General features: G+C 42.3%; 1 protein-coding gene and 1 long non-coding RNA gene across 2 annotated transcripts; both read right to left on the reverse strand.

Moving 5' to 3' along the window:
* Positions 1 to 238: 238 nt before the first annotated feature.
* On the reverse strand, positions 239 to 2,710 carry LOC116220767. The gene is made up of 5 exons (XR_004163846.1): positions 2,650 to 2,710; positions 2,399 to 2,497; positions 2,114 to 2,200; positions 1,947 to 2,031; positions 239 to 384 (listed from the first exon to the last, which is right to left on the reverse strand). It is a non-coding gene; the product is annotated as an uncharacterized LOC116220767 (long non-coding RNA).
* A 245-nt stretch (positions 2,711 to 2,955) lies between these two features.
* Positions 2,956 to 5,291, reverse strand: LOC116220860 (hepatocyte cell adhesion molecule-like). The gene is made up of 3 exons (XM_031569818.2): positions 4,680 to 5,291; positions 3,388 to 3,723; positions 2,956 to 3,248 (listed from the first exon to the last, which is right to left on the reverse strand). Exons 1-3 carry the CDS (start codon positions 4,723 to 4,725, stop codon positions 2,956 to 2,958), a joined length of 675 nt encoding a protein of 224 aa, XP_031425678.1. The 5' UTR covers positions 4,726 to 5,291.
* Between the last annotated feature and the right edge of the window lie 17,821 nt (positions 5,292 to 23,112).

Here is a 23,112-nt window from a genome sequence, read left to right on the forward strand (position 1 = left end):
TACATAATTCCAGTATTATAGTATCCCTGATTAGTTGTGTCTGCTGTGGTCAGGTATTTATCCTCCACATTGACCTGATATGAGGAACACACACAATCTGCCACAAGCCACTACAGATGCATGCACACACACCCAAACACACACAAACATAGGCCACTGTGCACGTGAGCATACACACTGTAAAACACACACATTGTCACACTTACACGCTGTCAAACATATACACTGTTACACATACACACTGTCTGCCTGCTGTGGGTCAGGGTGGTGTGTGGACTCTCACTTCCCCGTACTCAACCGACTCCTCTGGCCTGTGACTCTCAGTTGGGCCCTGTCGCTTACTGAAGGCAGACACCTTAGCATACTCCGACTCATACACCTCAGCTGGGGAGAGTGGGAGAGAGAAGGCGGGAGGGAGAGGAAAGGAGGGAGAGAGAGAAAGAGATTCAGAATGATTCCTGAATGTGAATCACAGACAATGATGGATCATGAAAGTAATCGTTTGTAAAATTACTGATTTAGGTGAAGGTGTATACAAGTGAATTATCATGCAGTCATAATATGCAGTCATAATAAATATTAGCTACTCTTGCTCCTGTATGATGGAAGGGATTCTGGCATGATGAATGCACTAATATCATGATTACATATTTATTAAGTATTGTTGATCCCTGCGTATGAAACTCTTAAACAGGCTCAGACCACAAATGAAGGCTACGCATTACTTAATAACAGAATATTCTGCCCACAAACAGAGTATCTTTGCACAGTTTTGAAAATGCATCTGTGTGATGACACGTTTGTGTAGACGGGAGCTAGTTTAATTTTACAATCAAACGTTACATTTCATTTTATTTCGGAAATTAATGGATCTTATGAGTTGTTTGTGAAAACGGGTCCGGAACTCTGGGCTATTTATCCCAAAAACAGAACACTCTAACTTAGTTCATGATACTGCCACTAACATCTCAGAACTGAGGCCTGCTTCTCGAAACAAAAAATTATAAAAGGAGAATGGACTGCATTTATATAGCGCTTTTCTACTCATAGAGCACTGAAAGCGCTTAACAGATGAATGCCTCAGACATTTACCCATTCATACACTGATGGCAGAGGCTACTATCTAAGTTGTCAACCTGCACATCAGGAGCGGTTAGGGGTTCAGTGTGTTGCTCAGGAACACTTTGACACTTGGTAAGGACGGAGTCTGGATCGAACCAGCAACCGTCCAATTACTAAGTGACTCCTCTACCTCCTGAACCACTATCATCCGGAAAAAGAGCTCACAACGTTTGTGTGTTAGTCTATGTTGCCGTATGTTAAGGGTAGGTGTGTTCGAAGCGGTTGAGCTAGATGGAGAAACTCTCAGGAGGACTTAGGAGGTTTAGGTTTAAGATGGGAATCTTTTATTTGTCCCAAATAGGGCCAAAAAGGCAGTAAAAACAAGGAAAATACTTATACTAAAGAAACATGTTTCAATACAGGAAATAAAGGACAGTAGTCAAAATATACAATCATACAAATAGTCAAATGACTTATTCAACCAAAATAGTTGGTCAAAGGCAAATCATGAGAGCTCTAAGACCTAAGACAGAAGACGAGACACTGAACAACGGTAAGACAAACGTTATGCAATATGGAATTGATGTGAGATTTTAAACTAAATGAACGGAACATTTATAAGACAAGACATTGTATGGTGTGGTTATTTTCACAGACAAAACAATGAGTAAGGATGTTTGTAAACTGTAAAGAGGTGTAATGGTTGATGAAACCGCTGGCATAATTGACGTGGTGTATGATAAATGACATGGATACCGGTGTGTGTGTGTGTGTGTGTGTGTGTGTGTGTGTGTGTGTGTGTGTGTGTGTGTGTGTGTGTGTGTGTGTGTGTGTGTGTGTGTGTGTGTGTGTGTGTGAATAAAGTCCCTCTTTCAGACACTCACCTGCTGGTGACTTCCTGCTTTTATGCCTGCTGCTCTGCCAAGGCAATGCCAGAATACACCACATCCTGTGTTTCCACTCTTGTACCTGATGACCATACAGACACAAAGCAGATGTAGTTATGAAGCAGGTGCAGGGGGTGTGTGTGTGCTGATATGTGTATTCTGACCTTGAATGTCTGATCTTCGTCCTCTGCCGTTGCTACCAGTGGTCATCTGGACGTACACCAAATCATCAGGCTCTTTCTTTTTACTCACTGCTAACACAAATACAGCCACACCTTCAGGCATCCATTGGGTATTTCACTTGATAATTTGTGAGTGTGTGCGTGTGTGTGCGTGTGTGTGCGTGTGTGTGTGTGTGTGTGTGTGTGTGTGTGTTTGTGTGTGTGCATGATATATGTGCATTTGTGTGTGTCTGCATGCAGAAAGAGTGGTGGCACAGGCTTTCTTACCTGGAGTGTGTGTATTCCTCTTTTTCCTTCTGATGCAGAACGTCCCCACAGCGACACAAAGACACACAGTCAGGCATAATAACACATAAATAACTATTACTGAAAGAGAGAAAACACACACACACACACACACACACACACACACACACAGTTATAAGAAGACTCACCTACTGTAAGATATGTTATTAACCACCTCCAGTGAACATTAAGATAATGATCATGTCTACAGCACACTCAGATCACTGACTTACCCGTCACTGAGGGACCTGGGTGGGTAGAGGGAAGAGTCGTGTTAGTCTGGTTAGTTGGTGTGACACACAGTGGAGGAGGCTCTATGTGACTGGAATACATCCTCCATCAAAGGGCATAAACATATCATAAACATGTTATAACAGATAGCAACACTGTCATAAGCCTTTGTAACACATGGTAGATGATAGATGATCCAGTGATATAACAGTTTATTAGTATATAATCCAGTGCCATGCTAGCATCTTCATAACTGTTATGACTGCATGCCTGATGTCTGTATTACTGATGTTGTCATGACCACTAAATCACTCAGATGTAAAGTAATGTCCTACTAACTGACCAGAGCAAACCTCCAGCAGCAGAACTGAGGTGTTTGTGCTGCTGACGTGGTTTGAGACACTGCAAGTGAGTTCTCCAGTCACATCCTCACTGAACAGGAGAGTCTGGTTATCTGGACTGAGATCAGCATCAGCTTCACTCAGAGGCCTCCCATCCAGAGACCAGCTGTACTGAGGACTGTCCCCATTGGAGGAGCACCTCACCCTCTTCTCCCCATTGGCTAAGCTGCTGATTGACAGGTCCACATCAGACACAGGGGCTGGAGGAGAGGAGTAATGTGAGGACAAAAATATCTTCATGTGTGCATTTATACTTGAACTTATACCCCACCCACCCAAATTCACTGCCAAAGATGATTTAACTTCTTAAAGGTTCAGAGATGAGTTGAAGGGTTTTACCTTCGATGATCAGCTGTACGGTGTGCTCTCCCACTCTCTTCCCTGTTGACTCCTCATAGATCTCCACTCTGTATGTTGCTGAGTCTCTCCTTTCTCTAGGGTTTATGATCAGGGTCCCGTTATCAGGAACAAACTGCCACCTCTGACGGAATGATGGGGTGTTGAACTCGTTATAGAACACTGTCTTGGAGCTTTTGGATGTAAAAATATTCTTGTCTCCACTGAACAACTTCAGTTCATATCCTGTGGTGTCCCTCGTCAGCTGCAGATACACAGGTCCTCCCAGAGCCCCATAACATGTAGCATCCTGAGTAGCATTGCAGGTGGAGTCCAGACCTGCAGGTGAAACAGATGTAGTTTAACTGTAGAGCTGCACTAATGAAGCCTTATCCTCATAAAGGCCTGTGTGGTGGTGTTCCTGCTGTTCCTATGGCCTTAGGTCAGCAGGACCTGAGATGGTGCAGCAGATGAAATAGGCTCAGACACTGTTTGTGTGTGTGTGTGTGTGTGTGTGTGTGTGTGTGTGTGTGTGTGTGTGTGTGTGTGTGTGTGTGTGTGTGTGTGTGTGTGTGTGTGTGTGTGTGTGTGTGTGTGTGTGTGTCTGTGTGTGTGTGTGTCTGTGTATGTGTGTGTGTGTGTGTGTGTGTGTGTGTGTTGAACTCTCACACTCCCCCCTTCTGCTTTTAGTGTTTCTTTCTTATTTTTATCACTTTACCATCACAGTGGTCAAATGTGTGAGCTTGTTTCTGATGACTATCATAGTTCCTGATGCTGTTGTGAGCTAGCAGCAGTGCCTTTTATGGTAAAAAAGGGCCCACTCTGTGCATTAGGTTGTGGTTAACTACTGAAACAGAGCAGTATGGTGGATCACATACTCAGACTTTACCCAGATAGAGAATTCTGGAATAGTTCTGGACTCTGACCCGACACAGATGTGTGATAATGGATCCGGCCCACCTTCCTGCTCTCTGAGAAATGACTCCCTCATGCAGAGGAGTTTAATCCTACGCAGCAGCATGTGTGAGTCCCAGAGAGAGGCTGACTCTGGCCCATATCTGGCATTAATCCGGCCCACATCTGGCATTAATCCGGCCCACATCTGGCCCTACTGCACAGATCTGGCCCTAATGCAGCGTCATCTGCTCTCAGGTGTGGCTTTATCTTTCCCTGTTTACTTTTACAAGCTATAAATTAGTCAACTAAAGCTGTAGTTAAGTCAAACACAACAAACATCTCACAACACAACACACTTATCCAGCCAAACGCTTTGATTTAATTCTAAAACTGCTTACCTTTGGAGGCTCCAGCCAGCAGTAAGAGCAGAAGAACAGCCTGCATGTCTGTGTGCAGAGGGATAGAGGTGCAGTAGGAGATGCTACTGAGGTGATGTGGGATGAGTCAAGTGTGTCTGTGTCTACACTAGATACAGGAGTGAGGAAACTGGTACGTTTCTCTCTGAGAATCTGTGGTCTGATTTGCTGAACCTCCTCTTTCGTCTCTGACATCACTCCCTCTCTCTGCACTCTTCACTCCTTCAGACTTCCCCTTTATCTTTTTGTTTTTCTGTTTTTTTTTTTCAAAGTGTGTGACAAAACTTTAATCTGAGGCTAAGACACACACACACATACACACACACACACACACACACACACACACACACTGACCTTAAAATAAGTTAGCCTTTCATCACTTAACATTAGCGTATTTTTGTAACTTTTAAAGCAAATTTAATACGAACCATTTAGCTTTGCCTATTTCCTGGTAGTTTATTTCTGGGGTATACATGACATACAGACCCCGCCTCCAATGTCTGGGGTTGCGAGTTCGAGTCTGGGACTGATGTTGTCCACATAACGCAGGTGGTGCTGTAGTGTCTGATTGGGAGTGAGGTTTAGGGGGGTGCGTGTAACGGTAGCCAGTGCTGTGCCGAGACCAATTTATATTTGTTCACACACACACTATTTATGTAACGGTAGCCAGCGGGTACAGTGCTGTGCAGAGAGCAAACATGGTAACCTGCACTCAACTTTCAACTCTACATATCCCCCCCCTCTACTGATTATATTTATGTAGGGTCGGGGCTATTGGTTGACACCCATTATTCTGTTAAACTTGGACTATTATAATGTCTAATCAGAGACACGGGTGAATCAATTGAGTGAAACCTTCCTCTCTCCCTTGATGCGCATCATTTTACTGATTGAACACATACTATCTGCTTAATATTGCACTCTGCCTGTTTAATAACACACTTTACCTGTTAAATAACACATACTTTCTGCTTAATATCACACTCTGCCGGCTTAATAAGTAAGGGATAATGTATTGTCCGGAGGTCATTATCCAAAAATAAATCCCGACGGGGCGAACAACACCCCGACGCGCAGCGCTGTCAAGGGAAGTGGCCTTTTTGCCTCGGATTCACGTCTTTCGTAGCACTCCGCAAGTAGTCCGGTAATTTATCAACCTCAGTGTATTCCGTTGCTTAGCGACGTCAGCTGATCTGATCTTGAGTTTCAGCTGACAGTTGAGCAGCTGTGTTCTAAAGAATGTTCAACGTCTTTGAAGTTCAACGTCTTTGGCGAACTATTTCTCTGCTTTTTAACACCACGAATGGTAACAAATAAATTGTAATTAAAATAATATTATAAAAAGACACACTGTGTTAAGTTATTTTTTCGTTTTGGCAAGTAGCCGTGTAATAAGCGGGATAATGTATAGAACGCCGGTCATTATCGGGAAAATAAGCCCCTTCAGGGCGAAGCAAAACCCCTCCGCTTCGCGTCGGGGTGCTGTTCGCCCTGTCGGGGCTTATTTTCCCGATAATAACCGGCGTTCTATACATTATCCCTTACTTATCTGCTTAATAACACACTCTGCATGCTGAATAACACAATTTACCTGTTATACAACACATACTATCTGCTGAATAACACACTCTGCCTGGTATAAATAGTGAGTGAAAAAGATAAACAACATTTTACCTTGTATTTCAGTCAATATTCATCCGTTTAAGATGTTGGACTTGGGAAAGGACTTGGTAGGTAAAAAGCTTGAATTGGCACAAAAGCCCAAGAAAGTGCACTGCTTTAGGATAAGAACAGGAACCTGTATATCTAACGTTTCTGTGTTTGTGTTTTTTTGTGACTGAATTACAATTACCCCAGGATCAGTTTTTCCCTTTTTCTGTTGGATTTGGAATTGGACACAAGTGAACTTGTGTTTGATAATGTTTTTGATCGTCAAGATTACAACTCTTTGTATGGAATTTCATCAATGTTGTTTTAATTCTGAAAGGATTGAATGGTACAGTGGAGAATAAATTGAGCTGCATGTGTGAGGTCATCTATAATGACAAGCATTGAAAGATATGGAATTAGTAACAAAAGTTGGAAGGAGAAGCAAATTCAAGTATCTATGGAAGCTCATGGTGATTATATGAAAAAAAAAGAAACAATTCAGAGGATGTGCTGTCGGACAGTGATATTTGTATTCTTAAGGAGAACAATGCCATGAAATGTGGAAGGAGAGATCTTCTTTAGTGTGGTAACAAGGAGGTTGGTCTCCTATCTAAAGGCAAATAGTTTGCAGAAAGCAGGAATCCCAGGTTTTCTGGATGTTTGGAACATAGCAGCATGATTTGGCATCAAACTCAGGCAGGAGGGATAGAGGACTTCTGTGTGGTAAGTTTGAACCTTGCTAATGCCTTTGGATTGGTGCCACACATTCAGTTGTGGAAGACATTCAGCTACGTTCAGGTCCCAGAGAAGATTTCAGTGTTAGTTTCAGTGTTGAACTCATTATGGAGCACTGTCCTGGATCCTTTGGATGCAAAAATCCCTTCAGTTTCATTATGAAATATCAGGTCATGTCCTGTGGTGTTCCTCATCAGCTGCAGGCACACAGGTAGTCCTAGTGTTCACTTCACTAGCAATGTGTCATGTGATTCTTCATATTCATATCTATTTAGAAGTGGTGCAGGAAACTGAGACTTCTCATTGACATACAAATATGACTACAGAACACACTGTCAGGACATAATGTAATTATTATTCACATGGTCATATGGTTTTCTCTTTAGTTGTTGGAAAGTTAAGGATGGACTGATGGATGTCCTGTTAAATCCTTCAGGAGAACTATGTTATTGTTTGTTTTGAGTGGGTCCACACACATACACCAACGCTACAACAATACCACAGATGATGCTTACTTGTGTGTATCTTCAAAGGCATCGTGCAAATGTGTGTGTGTGTGTGTGTGTGTGTGTGTGTGTGTGTGTGTGTGTGTGTGTGTGTGTGTGTGTGTGTGTGTGTGAAGTAGTGTGTTTCCTTGGCCATGCTATTAGTGTGTGTGTGGAAGTGTAACTGGCCTGAGTGTCGTAACGGAGTTACACAACGATGATTCATCAGTGATGAAAACCAGTTGTGGCTAATGTACTGAAATATGGCATTCTGCAAGCATATGTAAAAATCCTAAATATGATTTTATATTTTTTATATTATATAATACTTAAAGTGTTCTCAGAAGGATGTGCTGAAGTCCCAATGTAAATCCTCTCCACTAGATAGCAGCAATGGACAATAAGCACATTTAAAAATGTCATGTTTAGAATGACACAATCAGTAGCTACTACTTATAGAGCTATGCAAACAACAACCATCAGAAGCTTCTGGGTAATAAGTGCAGGACTCACGTGTCAGATGAGCACAATTTTATTGGTATACAAAATAGCAAAGCAAAGCAGAGAGCGAGAGAGAGAGAGAGAGAGAGAGAAGAGAGAGAGAGAGAGAGAGAGAGAGAGAGAAAAGAGAGAGAGAGTGTGTGTATGAGGCTCTAAGAGACTTTCAGAGATTGGAGCTTCCCTCAGCAACACACAGATTAAGACAGAATATAGGATGAAGGATACTCGTTGTTGTGTATGTGTGTGTGTGTGTGTGTGTGTGTGTGTGTGTGTGTATGTGTGTGTGTATGTGTGTGTGTGTGTAATACATACACAAAGGTGGCAAAAAAGATAAATAAAAAAATGCAAAAGCTTTTCGGGGAACTGGTGTGTGATGTCACAGAATGTGCTCTGTGAGTTCATGAGGGCTGTACTCTATATTTCACAATGTCATGTTTACCATTAAAGCCAGTTTCAGTTTCTCTGATGTGCTCCAGTCAAGAATCATTGGGTATTCATCAGACTCTAATATCTAATCTAATATCTTTAATAAATGTTTCTTATAGGTTGTGTTTGAAATTATTTCTTTAAATCTGGGAGTATTCTGGTGCTGGACACCGTCTGAGCCAATGGGGAGTCACTGCATCTGCACCTCCTCTGGTGTCCTCCTCCTCCTGCGGCTCATAGAGGTCGGAGTGAGCTCCACTTCCTGGTCCTTACACTCATCTGAGGGAGAGAAGAAACACCAGTGTCTATCTGTGCACACCTGAACACATACAGCACACAGGCATGAGAGGAGTAAAGGTTGAGGAAACTCTACTTTGCATTGTGGAGTTCTGTGCCTCTGCCTTGTAAAAGTATTTTTGTTCATTGAGACACCTCAGTAGCCCTCATACCTCACTCACAGCACAAGGGAGCTCAAACAACTGACAACTCTTATGTTAAAGGTCTCTCTGCAAACCTGGTGTAATCTCTTGTTTCTAGTGTAGAGATAACAGAAGATAAAAGTTTGTAATGTGTGCATTCTGACCTGGAGTGTGTGTTCTCTTGTTTCTTATGTAGAGGTAATACCCTCCCACCAACAGTGATGTGAGTATGATGATCTCTGCCAGCCACACACTGATGAACACTGGAGAAATACCTGCAAACAGAAGGTCATGAATACAGTGATGAGAGCCAAGCTTGTAGGTGTCTTCTCTAGATACAGGGGTGAGGAAACAGGGGTGCCTTTGCCAGTAGCCACTCACTAGGGCAGGGGGATAGTAGTGTGACATTATGAGGGCATGTGTGGGCCTCACTGGGGCATCTGTGGATGTTACTGGGGTGCTGTTAGCACAGTAGCTAGGGCTTTTGGGACAGAGGTCTGATCAACAGTTGTGTATGGAGTGACTTGCCCATCATTTGCATGAGTTTTAACTAATGAAAGGTTAATATATATCCATGAGAGGAAGAAATATATGGGAGTCAGGAGGCTGCAGTTAGAAACTGCTGGTAAAATGCTAATCATTTTAGACAGTGGAATAATAGGGAATTTGGACAGTAACTCACCAGAGCAGAGTTCCATGACTGTAGTGGTGTGTGTACCAGAGCAGGCGTCCAGCAGGAGAGCTGAGTTCTTCCTGCTGCTGACGTGGTTCCAGGCGCTGCAGGTGAGTCCTCCAGTCACATTCCCACTGAACAGGACAGTCTGGTTATCTGGGCTGAGATCAGCATCAGCTTCACTCAGAGGCCTCCCATCCAGGTACCAACTGTACTGGGAACTGTCCCCATTGGAGGAGCACCTCACCCTCCACTCCCCATTGGCTGAGCTGCTGATTGACAGGTCCACATCAGACACAGGGGCTGGAGGAGAGGAGTAATGTGAGGACAAACATGTCTTCATGTGTGGAGATAAACTTATATCCAAAAAGTTGGAATTTAAAGCAACTAAGATAAGCCAACATACACATACAGACACACACACACACACACACAAACTGTAAACTGTAAACCCTCTTTGTTATGTGTCTCAACCTTACTTGTGCAGGAGGGAAGTAGTTTTGTTTCCCATGCACTGCTGATGTTGTGTGTCACGAGTTGGGACATTTTTTGGCCTCTAGAGGACCGTTAGGGACTCCTTTAGCTTTCTGTTTTGGGTTTACCATGTGCTCTGTGTATATTTTTGTTGTCCATGTACTGCAGACATGACCTCTCACCTTCTGTGTCTACTTCCTGCCTTTGCTTGTTTTCCTGCCATTTTCTGCTCTAACCTGTTCATCAGACTAATTATCACTTGACTAATTATCCTGAGTATTTATACCTGGTCTTTTGGGAATGTCATCACTGATTCTTTGTGTTCTATGGACTAGTCACATATCATGCTGGAGTTACCTTTTTGGTCTTGCCTGTAATCCTGGGACTGTTTCTTGACTTGTTTTGTGTTAGATTTCCCCAAAATGATGTGCCCTGTTTTCTTCCTGAGATATTTATTTAGTTTTTTTTATATGGATCTTCTATGGAGGTTTGGATTCATTCTTGATTTTGAAAATAAAATTACAAAGTTTTCGACACTATATCTGCATCAATCCCTGACTCCGGCCTGACACTGGGTGCTTTTTGTGTTTCATGCAAAGGCTGAAGTTAATTTAGTGATAATTCTGGCAGAATTATGTGGATGTTACTCCGGTTAGTGAGAGGAAATGAATGTGAAAGACACTCATGTCATGGACAGAATACATTTTGTACCTCAAATTCACTTTTGGGGCATGGAATGCAGAATGTAGTTTGCTTCAAACACAGACAGATCAGATTTGTGTGGCTCATGAAAGGATTTCAATGACATGAACATGTATTGTGAAAGTTGTAAAGAGAACAGTTTGTAAATAAAATTAGAAAAACTATTTCATGTTGCAAAGGCCCCATACTTCTGAGTTCATAGATCTCTAGCTGTGTTTCACTAGGTATGCAGGGGAAGACTGCTCAAGATCTCTCTCTTTACTTACTACCATTACAGTGAATCAGATGCTGAGGCAGATTATCAAATTTTAGTGCTGTCAAACGATTAAAATATTTAATCGCGATTAATCACAATTATGTCACAGTTAACTCAAAATGAATCGCGATTAATCGCAAATTTGTATTTATTCTAAATGTCCCTTCATTTATACATTTTTTCCATCATTTTAATTTTATTTTAATGCCCTTATCAACATGGAAAAGTGGATTGGCTTGCTTTATGTAAATGTTTTATTTTATTGAAAACCAACATTGCCAAACAGGGTGGAACAAAATAAAATTATAAAGTGCACATTTCAGGTAAACAAGGACTCAGCCTATAGTGCAGTTAAACCATGGCTTAATATTTTTTTTTTTCAAATTTGCTGGGAACATAGCAGTTAGGCCTCTTATTTCAGAAACAATGAACATTAACAGTTGGGTTACCAATAAAAGGTAAGCCTACTACTTCTTTGCTGTCAGCCAGCTGCCTGTTGACATTTTCAGAGAACAGTGAAGGTCGCTTCTTTTGCACAACACAACTTTTAAAAGTAAACTTTCCATTCAGAAGCTTTTTATCATCCATTTCGCCGTATCGCGCTCACCATTCACTCAAACCGTAACGTTAGCCTATTACACAGTTTGCGAGGCCAAAAAGAACGTTAATCTAAAAAAAAAAAATTTGAAAAAAATGTCGCGTTAATCTTGCGATAAAAAAAATTAACGGCGTTAAAATGGGTTTGCGTCAACGCCGTTAATAACGCGTTTAACTGACAGCACTATCAAATTTACTTATGCCTTGCAGAGCAGATGAGGATATTTACTTTCAATCAACTGCACTGTGTCCTTTTTGACGCCTTGGAGATCCTCACTAAACTTCACTGTGTCCCACTGTTTGAGTTCAGAATGACGGTGCAGGAGATGTTAAATCTAATAACGCATAAGAGGCAAGATGAAGTGATTTACCTTCAATGATCAGCTGTACTGTGTGCTCTCCCACTCCCTTCCCTGTTGACTGCTCATGGATCTCCACTCTGTATGTTCCTGCGTCTGTCCTCTCTGCAGGGTTAATAATCAGGGTCCCGTTATCATGAACAAACTGCCACCTCTGGATGAATGATGGGGTGTTGATCTCTTTAAGGAATGTTGTCTTGGATGCTCTGAATCTAAAAATGGTTTCATGTTCATTACGAAAGCTCAGTGTATGCCCACTGGTGTCCCTCATCAGCTGCAGATACACAGGTCCTCCCAGAGCCCCATAACATACAGCATCCTGAGTAGCATCACTGATGGAGCCCACACCTGTTCAAAAATAGGAGATTTTGTCTCAAATGTTTTGAACACATCTGTATCAGTGAGTTGTATCAGTTGTTTGTGTTATTAATAGCCCTGTGTATGTGACAGAAACACAGATAGAGTGGCCAGTCTTGGCCTTGAGAAGTCACTGTATAACAGATAGAAACAGCACACTACAATTATCTGGATGGCATCCCTCAATATGTATAATCATGTAAAGTTTTGTATTGGAGGACAGTAGCTTAACCCTCATGTTGTGTCCCTGTCCAAAATGACTGTTTTGAAACTTCTGTCCACAATAAAACTCTCTTAAACACAAGCATTCTTCACCCTACCTACTTGAATGGATAAAATAAATTATAGTAAGGTTTTTTTTAAATAATTGAACAGTCTCTCCGGTCAAAAATGATCATGCTTTTACAATGAATGTCCAAGACTGTAATACTGTTGTCAAATGTCACATTTAATGCAGACAGATGGGGGAAATATACTCTTGTTTCCATACCATTTGTGGTGTCAGATATGTCAATCCAGTTATTCTCAACAACACAAGGCAGCATCAAACTCAAAATAAAAACTCACACGCCAATCCTGCATTCCAATTATCCAACTATCCAACTATCACTTCTGATGACATAAAATTACTATTGACTGCCCCCTGGATACATACTAAGTCAAATCTTGTACCTTAATCAGCACTCCAAAGTGATTTATAATTATGCTGATGAAAAACAAACAAAGATGTTAAATGCCTCCACCAGCCCACATACCCCTTCCTGCCCACCCCAGTCAAGAGAGCATATCAGGGTCATAAGCTGTGTGTGCTGATGAACTAAAGTAGCAGGTGCTGCTGTTGTCCTTATACCTGTTCTGTAGATTATTTTCTATTCATGTTCAGGGTTAAACCTTAAAGGGACATTTCAAAGGGGAACTTTATTGCGGTCAGAAATACTGAACTTTAACTTAGAGTTTAAACTAGGAAAAACATGGCCACAGAGATGTGTATGTTTCGGAAGATATAAAATATGCCCAGAGTATATCTTGCATAGAGATGTTGCACACACACAGAAACACACACACACACACACACACACACACACACACACACACACACACACACACACACACACACACACACACACACACATACATAATAAAGCCCTGTTGGTGATATGATGTCTGCCCTAACCCAGCCCTGGCTCTGGACCTGCTGCAGTGTGTGTGTGTGTGTGTGTGTGTGTGTGTGTGTGTGTGTGTGTGTGTGTGTGTGTGTGTGTGTGTGTGTGTGTGTGTGTGTGTGTGTGTGTGTGTGTGTGTGTGTGTGTGTGATTAAGACAAATACTATATCTGTACAAATTGCTACAAGTACAAACTTACATTTGGGCTTTACTAACATAAGGTCCTTAACATCTAAAAGCTGCACTTGTAAATGAGTTGATAACAGACAACCATATTGAAATACTTTGTCTAACTGAAACCTGGCTAAAACCAGAATACCGAGCCTTAAACGTGTCTAACCCTCCAAGTTATTTTAACTGCCACGTGCCCCGCAGTAGAGGACATGGAGGTGGAGTAGCAACATATTGCATCTTGCATCTTGCTAGCCATTGTTGTGTTTAGCAGGAGTGGGCTACAGACAGCTCATGTTATACCGTGAAGGAGACACACATCCTGCAGACACACACACACTCACACACACACACATAAACACCCATCCAGCAGACACACACACATTCATCCTGCCCACACACACACACACACACACACATACCCACACACACATACTCACACACACACACACACACACACACACACACACACACACCACACACACACACACACACACACACACACACACACACACACACACACACACACACACACACACACACACACATACACATACACACTCATCCAGCAGACTCTCACACACACACACACACACACACACACACACACACACACACACACACACACACACACACACACAGAAACACACTGAAACACATCCTGCACACATACACACACACACACACACACTTACCATGAGAAGATGCAGCCAGCAGCACCACAAGTCCCAACACAGTTTTCATCCTGGTCTGTAAAACAGCGCTGTGATGCAGGTACAGTGATGACAGTTACATTCAGTCTACCTGTTTATAGAGATAGAGAAAGGCTTCACTTCTTGTAATCGGACCCTATTCTCAGAAGCTCCTTGACGTAATTTCCTGTTTGATAGAGTTGGGGCTACCTGCGGTGCACCCTGGCCCCGGAACGCTGCTAATCTGCTTCTGTACTTAAGTATCCTAGTGACTGCGCTCACTACAACTGCCTTTAACATTACATCGACTCTGGGAATACTTTTCCACCTGAATTATATCTCTCCATATTCTCTGTCATTCTCGGTTAACTGCTCCTAGTTGGCTTCCAGTGCCATGGCTTCTCTTGCTTTCTCTCTCAGTCAGCCCTGACTTTGGGCCAAAATACTTCCCTTTCGGTGTGTGTGTGTGTGTGTGTATGTATATATGTATGTAAATGTACGTAAATGTGTATGTGTGTTTGACAAATATACAATGTGTCTGTGTGTGTGAGTCAGTGACTTTGTAATCATGAGCATGTGTGATAGAAAGAGCTTTTTTTTAGTTTTCTATTCTGGTTTCCCGCCTGTCACTGTAAGAGACACAGGGGACTTCCTGCCCACAACACCAACAGCCAGAACTTACACAGCATTTCACACCCATGAGCATAGAGCTGTCACTCTAGCCTGTTACAGCTACGCAGACTGATGCCCCAGTATGTCGCTCTGAACTGTGACCTCCTTAGCAACAAGATAAAGCAAAATAAGATTGTGAGAAGGTGAATTTCCCCCTTCTCATCGCTCACAAACGAATTGTGCTTGACGCACATTGCCCCGCAAGAGCAGGAGAGAGACCTTGGACACACACACACGGGCCTAGTTAGGCATTTGTTACTGTTTTCGTTTTGGATTGTTGTTTGTTTTGTGAACATGCTTTGGGTTACTGTAAATTATAAAATATATTTTTCTAAGAAGCTATCATCTCCTGCACTGTGTTTTTTCCCCACTTGTCCACTAACTCCAGTCAGCCCACATCCCAAAACGTGGGGGGGCCGACTCGGTCCCTCATAAAGAACCAGAATACTTGAATAATGGAAATGCAATGAAATAAAATTGAAATTACCTATTTCACCTCCATGGAATGCACAATGTCTCAAATATTTCTAGGTCGTAACATTTCCAAAATAAGGGAGTGAAATATTTCCAGAGATTAAAAACGCTTTCACACAAGGACACAGAAAACATTGCCTGCACCACACACAAACACACTCACGCAGGATATCTGCTCATTCTCCCCTTTCAACACAGACACACACACAAACACACACACACACACACACACACAGACACACAGACACAAAACACACACACACACACACACACACACACACACACACTGTTCATTTTCCCCTCTCAATGAAGAAGAAGTTTCTATGCTTATTTAACAGAGTTGTTGACCCCATTCCAACAACCATTCTCCAGTCTATCTCACCTAGAGATTTACAACTTCAGTTCTGCCTCTCTCTCCTCTAGCCTAGTGTGTGTGTGCGTGTGTGTGTGCGTGCGTGCGTGTGTGCGTGCGTGCATTTAGGCGTGTGTGTGTGTGTGGGCGTGTGTCTGATGCATCTGATATGTGTTCTGATACTACAACCAATACTTTTAATAGTGTCTCTCTCTATGTATGTGATGCATTTGCTGCACGAATGAGTACGTGCTTCTGCATGCTTTTGTGTCGGGTCTGACCTGCACAAACTTCCTCTTTCATCTCCCAACCACAAGTGTGGACATTAGCAGTGTACTTGGTCGTCTCACACCATACAACCTTGGGGTGCTTTTTGAATCTGATCTAAAACTTCATGAGCAAATAAATTCTGTGGTTAGTACCTCATTTTGAAAGACTGTTGAAAAGAACCTTGCTAAGAATCATTGCTAATGTGCAGACTTCCCTTACCCCTAGAGACTGTGAGAAGGTGGTCCAGGCTTTTGTATCTTCCAGACTGGACTGTTGTAATACACTCTACTGAGGTATTAGCCAGGCATCACTCTCCAAGCTACAACTACTCCAATATATATATTATAATGTATATTCACTTTTATAGATTTTATATATTCTACTGCATGTATTTTATATGCTTTCAGTCTTTTTAATCTCTTAAACTAATCTCTTATTCTTGTTTATTTTTATTTATCCAGTGGCTGTTCCTCTGTTATGGAGAAGAATGTCTGTAACTGCACAGGTAATTACCAACAAATATGCAATTATTTACAAATATGTTCTTCTATCCACCAATACAGAACTCCTTACAGACACGGTCCACATATGGGCATCATATGGGGAGAGAGAGTGCAGGAGAGATAGAGAGAGACGTGTTTGGATTTTGCTAGTCATTAAGCTGGATCAGTACTGTGCTGGTCCTATTGTAAGACTCAGCAATGAAACATGATTCAGACACACACCCACCCTTCATATGGAGAGCAGAGGAGAGAGAAAGGCAAGTGTTTGGATGGCAGATATTGGTGGAGTAGGGTGTGCTAAGGAAGGAATGGATTGTGTGCAATGCTGCCCTCAGGTGGCGGTGGTGAGCATCCATGATCAGGCCAGTGAAGCTGGAAAAAACACAGATGATGCCCCCTACAGGACCAGAGTGTGGAGAGAAAATGACTCAAAATATGCAGACCATGATCCACAAATATGCAATCATTTATGAATGGGTTTTTCTATCCACAAACACACAACTCCTTCCTTCTGACTCTTTTGAATAAATCGTCTATGGTTTGTACAAAGTCATGTCAGTGCAAATACATACTTCATAATTTGTAAAAAATACTTTGCATGTGTATTTGTTGTGAAATGTCATTTGTAAATCTAATTTTGCATGTGAAGGGTTGAATCTGGATTTGTGGATCACCTGATGTGTATGTATGCCAACCCCCATATAAGGTTTCATAAGGTTCTATCATCATGAATAAAATGCTGCCCAGTGCCCACATCTTCTCCATTGAGGGTTTGCAAAATACATGCCCTACCAATAACCTCCACATGGTAGCAGCACATATGCAGGAATCAGCATTACCTCTGTCTGTACGCAGGAAAATACTACCAGGTCAAAGTTCATGAAACTTGGTGGGAATGTGTAGCATGGGTCAAGTTTTGAGCTGACCCGAATCACTGGGCGGTTCCACAAATGTAGTTTAATTTCGCTAAAGGTGCGAGATTGGGCTTGGCGGAGGTCTGCGCTGTCTGAGTGCCCTTCTAGTCAACAGCAAAGAGCTTCTGGACTCACGTGTCACATAAGCACAATTTTATTGGTAAACAAAATGGAAAAGCATCCACACAAGACTGCGGAAATGAGAAACACACAAACACCTTCACAACATCTTACACATCTTTGTGTGTGTGTATGTGTGTCTGTGTGTGTGTTTGTGTGTATGAGAGAGAGAGAAGTGTGTGTGTGTATGTGTGTACTATATAGCCTACACTAGAGTAGAAGGGAGACAGGGTAAATAAAAAAAAGACAAAACACAAAAGCTTTTTCAGGGACTTGTGTGTGATGTCACAGCATGTGCAATGTGAGTTCATGAGGATTCCACTACTTCATCAAAGACAGATTCTCTGATGTTCTCCAGTCAAGAATCAGGAGAGAAATTCTTCATATCTAATGTGTGTTTGCTTTTGTAAGCGTCTCCTTATTTGTTGTGTTGTTGTGAAATGATTTCTTTAAATCTGGGAGTATTCTGGTGCTGGACACCCTCTTGGCCAATGGGGAGTCACTGCATCTGCACCTCCTCTGGTGTCCTCCTCCTCCTGCGGCTCATAGAGGTCGGAGTGAGCTCCACTTCCTGGTCCTTACGCTCATCTGAGGGAGAGAAGAAACACCAGTGTCTATCTGTGCACACCTGAACACATACAGCACATAGGCATGAGAGGAGTAACACCAGTGTCTACCTGTGCACACCTGAACACATACAGCACATAGGCATGAGAGTAGTAATGGTGGAGGATTTGCATTGTGGAGTTCTGTGCCTCTGCCTTGGAAACATATGTTTGTTTATCGAGACACCTAGTAGCCGTCACCCATCACTCACAGCATAAGGGAGCTAACACTCTAAAAGCTCAAACTACTGACTACTCTAGGGGGGCAAACACTCTAAAAGCTTAAACTACTGACTACTCTAGGGGGCAAACACTCTAAAAGCTTAAACTACTGACTACTCTAGGGGGCAAACACTCCAACAGCTCACAACAGTAACTCAAAGCACAGGTATAGTCTAAACTTTTACTACAGTACAGTATAATCTACTGTAGGACACCCTGACTTCATAATTGTAACCAACAGCACACTTGAGTCTACAGGATGACACCAACATGATCTTATGTTTCAGGTCTCTCTGCTAACCTAGTGTGATCTCTTGTTTCTAGTGTAGGGATAACAGAAGATGAAGGTGTGTGATATGTGTATTCTGACCTGGAGTGTGTGTTCTCTTGTTTCTTATGTAGAGGTAATACCCTCCCACCAGCAGAGATGTGAGTATGATGATCTCTGCCAGCCACACACTGATGAATACTGGAGAAATGTGCAAAGATGTTGGGGACCCTGCTGTCAACGCAAAAGCAAGACGTGTTTGTGGTTTACTATGCAGTTACATAAGGGGAAAAAAGTCTTGAGCTAGGAGAGTTATGAGAGTCTTGTTCAGGGGGCTGTTGTATAATACTGCTGGTAAAATGCTGGTAATACTGACATTAATTAAGTGGTGTAATATGGAGTTCAAACAGTGACTGACCGAAGCAGAGTCCACACAGCACAGCTGAGGTGTTTGTGCTGCTGACGTGGTTTGAGACACTGCAGGTGAGTTCTCCAGTCACATTCCTCCTCATAGAGAGATTCTGGTTTTCTGCACTAAGATCAGCATCAGCTTCACTCAGAGGCCTCCCATCCAGGGACCAGCTGTACTGAGGACTGCCCCCATTGGAGGAGCACCTTACCCTCTTCTCCCTATTGGCTAAGAAGCTGATTGACAGGTCCACATCAGACACAGGGGCTGGAGGAGAGGAGTAATGTCAGAACAAAAATATCTTCATGTGTGGAGTTATACTTGAACTTATAGGTTCAGAGATAAGTTGAAGTGATTTACCTTCAATATCAGCTATACTGTGTGATCTCCCACACTCTTCCCTGTTGACTGATTAAAGATCCCCACTCTGTATGTTCCTGCGTCTCTCCTCTCTGCAGGGTTAATGATCAGGGTCCCGTTATCAGGAACAAACTGCCACCTCTGAAGGAATGATGGGGTGTTGAACTCATTATAGAACAATGTCTTGGATGATCTGTGTCTAAAAATGACACTATATTTATTAAAAAAGCCCAGGTCATGCCCACTGGTGTCCCTCATCAGCTGCAGATACACAGGTCCTCCCAGAGCCCCATAACATGTAGCATCCTGAGTAGCATCACAGATGGAGTCCAGACCTGTGTAAAAAGAGGAGATTTTGTCTCATTATTTGAACCCATCTGTATCAGTGAGCTGTATTAGTTGTTTGTGTTTTTAATAGCCCTGTGTATGTGACAGAAAAACAGATATAGTGGCCTTAGAAAAGTCACTGTATAACAGATAGAAACAGCACACTACAGTTATCTGGATGGCATCCCTCAATATGTATAATCATGTTAAGATTTGTATTGGAGAACAGTAGCTTGACCCTCATGTTGTGTCCCGGTCCTAAATGACTGTTTTGAAGCTTCAATCCACAATAATAAAAAAAATGTATTTCATCTTAAACTCACAATCATCCTTCACCCTACCTACTTGAATGGATAAAATAAATTATAGGAATTTTTTTATTTTATATAATTGAACATTCGAAACAGTCGAAAATAAACCCGGCCTTTACAATGAATGTCCAAGACTGTAATACTTAAAGTTTTATGAGTGAATATGGTAAATGGTAAAGTTGTCAGATGTCACTTTTAATGCAGTCAGTTGGGGAAAATAGACTCCAGTGCCCATACCATTTGTGGTGTCAGACATGTCAATCAAGTTATTCTCAACAGCACAAGGCAGCACCAAACTCAAAACAAAAACTCACACGCCAATCCTGCTTTCCAACTTTCCCACTATAAAACTATCACCTGTGATGACATCAAATTACTATTGACTTCCCCCTGGATACATAGTAAGTAAATAATTCTACTTTAATTGGCACCCCCAAGTGATTTATAATTACATTGATGAAAAACAAACTAAGATGTTAAATGCCTCCACCAGCCCACATACCCCTTCCTGCCCACCCCAGTCAAGAGAGCATATCAGGGTCATAAGGTGTGTGTGCTGATGAACTAAAGTAGCATGTGCTGCTGTTGTCCTTATACCTGGACTGTAGATTATTCTCTACTCATGTTCAGGGTTGAACCTCAAAGGGTCATTTAAAAAGGGAACTTCATTAGGTTCAGGAGTACTGAAGTCTAACTTAGAGTTTAAACTGTGTATATTGCTGAAAATATAAGATATTTCCAGAGTACATCTTGCATAGAACAAACTGACTATGATATTTCGAATGAAATTAAATATATAGCACTGATATAAACACACACACACACAAGCACACGCACACATGCACACGCGCACAGACACACACACATAATGAAGCCCAGTGTTGTTGATGTAGGGTGTTTGATGTCTGCCCTAGCCCTGTGTGTGTGTGTGTGTGTGTGTGTGTGTGTGTGTGTGTGTGTGTGTGTGTGTGTGTGTGTGTGTGTGTGTGTGTGTGTGTGTGTGTGTGGTGTGTCTGTGTGTGTGTGTGTGTGTGTGTGTGTGATATCTGCCCTAGCCAAGCCCTGACTCTGGACCTGCTGCAGTGTGTGTGTCTCTCTCTCTGTGTGTGTGTGTGTGTGTGTGTGTGTGTGTGTGTGTGTGTGTGTGTGTGTGTGTGTGTGTGTGGTGTGTGTGTGTGTGTGTGTGTGTGTGTGTGTGTGTGTGTGTGTGTGATATCTGCCCTAGCCAAGCCCTGACTCTGGACCTGCTGCAGTGTGTGTGTGTCTCTCTCTCTGTGTGTGTGTGTGTGTGGTGTGTGTGTGTGTGTGTGTGTGTGTGTGTGTGTGATATCTGCCCTAGCCAAGCCCTGACTCTGGAACTGCCCTATAGGTCTACGTAGTCCCGTGGGGAATATTGTGGTCTTTTGGGGAATTGCCTTTAAAGTTCCGCAAGTTTCTGTCCTAGAGACATAAAAATAACACCCCCAGAAACCTTGAATCTTCTACTGGTCTACTTTTTTTTACTTTTTAAATTAGCAGTTTGTAAGGAGAATATAACTTAAATCTAACACATTTCATTCTCTAAGTGAAGTTTCAGGTCCTAATGAACCGCCCATTAGCAAATGAGTGTTATTCATATAATAAGGGAAAGCAATCGCTATTGGGTCATGGTGTGGCAAGAAAACCTGTGGAGGATAGATAGCGCCACCAAAGACAATTCCAGGGCGATTAGCGTAATGGCCCATTGTCCATTTGGACAAGATGAAGCAGTAAGCCAGTCCCAGGTGTGTTTACATCTCTAACTCATCAATATTCATTGTGTAGGGTGACTGGTCAGACTTCCTAAAAGAGTCTAAAAGGCCTCAGACTCCAGAGTGTTAACTCTCACACTCTCCTCTCACGAGGCTTCTGCTTTTAGTGTTTCTTTCTTATTTTTAACACTTTACCATCCCAGTGGTCAATTGTTTCTCATGACTATCATAGTTCCTGACGCTGATGTGAGCTAGCAGCAGTGGTTTCATGCCTTTTATGGTAAAAATGGCTCATTCTGTGCATCAGGTGGTGGTTAAATACTGTAACAGAGTAGTATTGTGGAGCACATACTCATTCGTTACCCAGTTAGAAACTTCTGGAATAGTTCTGGACACCTTCCCCCTTCCTGCCCTCTTATGCAGAGGAGTTTAATCCTACGCAGCAGCGTGTGTGAGTCCCAGAGAGAGGCTGACTCTGGCCCACATCTGGCATTAATCCGGCCCACATCAGGCCCTACTGCACAGATCTGGCCCTAATGCAGCAGAGTCATCTGCTCTCAGGCGTGGCTTTAACTTTACCTCTTTACTTTTACAAGTTATAAATGAGTCAACTAAAGCTGTACTTAACTCAAACACAATACACATTTCACAACACAACACACATATCCAGCCAAACGGTTTGATGTGATTTTAAAACTGCTTACCTTTGGAGAATCCAGCCAGCAGTAAGAGCAGAAGAACAGCCTGCATGTCTGTGTGCAGAGGGATAGAGGTGCAGTAGGAGATGCTACTGAGGTGATGTGGGATGAGTCTACTGCTGTAGGATCCTTTGTTTCCACACACTGATATCTGAGGTCCAGTAAGTGAAACTGCAGAGATGATGTGAGATGAGTCTACTGCTGTAGGAGCCTCTGTCACACTGCTGTATCAAGTCAAGTCAGCCTTTATGGTCATTTCTGCATATGTATGTGTAATATGTGTGTGTGTGTGTGGTGTTGTGTTTATGTCTGACTCATTTAGAAGTGGTTTCACAAGAGAAGTAAAGCAAGAAACACAAGGGGCAGAGACAAGTGACAGACACCAGCCTCAGGCTTTCCTTTTAGTTTTAGTGCATTAAAATGAGGATGAATTAAATTAATATATTACTTGTACTTGTTTTAACCCAGGAGTCAGCACATGAAAAGGTGCTGACAGCATATGAAAAGCTCCTGATCAGAT

The sequence above is a fragment of the Clupea harengus genome, chromosome 6, assembly GCF_900700415.2.
Source record: "Clupea harengus chromosome 6, Ch_v2.0.2, whole genome shotgun sequence".
Taxonomy (NCBI): domain Eukaryota; kingdom Metazoa; phylum Chordata; class Actinopteri; order Clupeiformes; family Clupeidae; genus Clupea; species Clupea harengus.

Excerpts from the sequence above, each read along its gene's own strand:
- LOC116220860 (XM_031569818.2), bottom strand. The coding sequence starts at position 4,725 with ATGCAGGCTGTTCTTCTGCTCTTACTGCTGGCTGGAGCCTCCAAAG. Across the intron at positions 3,724-4,679 it reads GCTGGCTGGAGCCTCCAAAG|GTCTGGACTCCACCTGCAAT; the intron begins GTAAGCAGTTTT and ends TTTCACCTGCAG. Across the intron at positions 3,249-3,387 it reads CGTACAGCTGATCATCGAAG|CCCCTGTGTCTGATGTGGAC; the intron begins GTAAAACCCTTC and ends CCTCTCCTCCAG.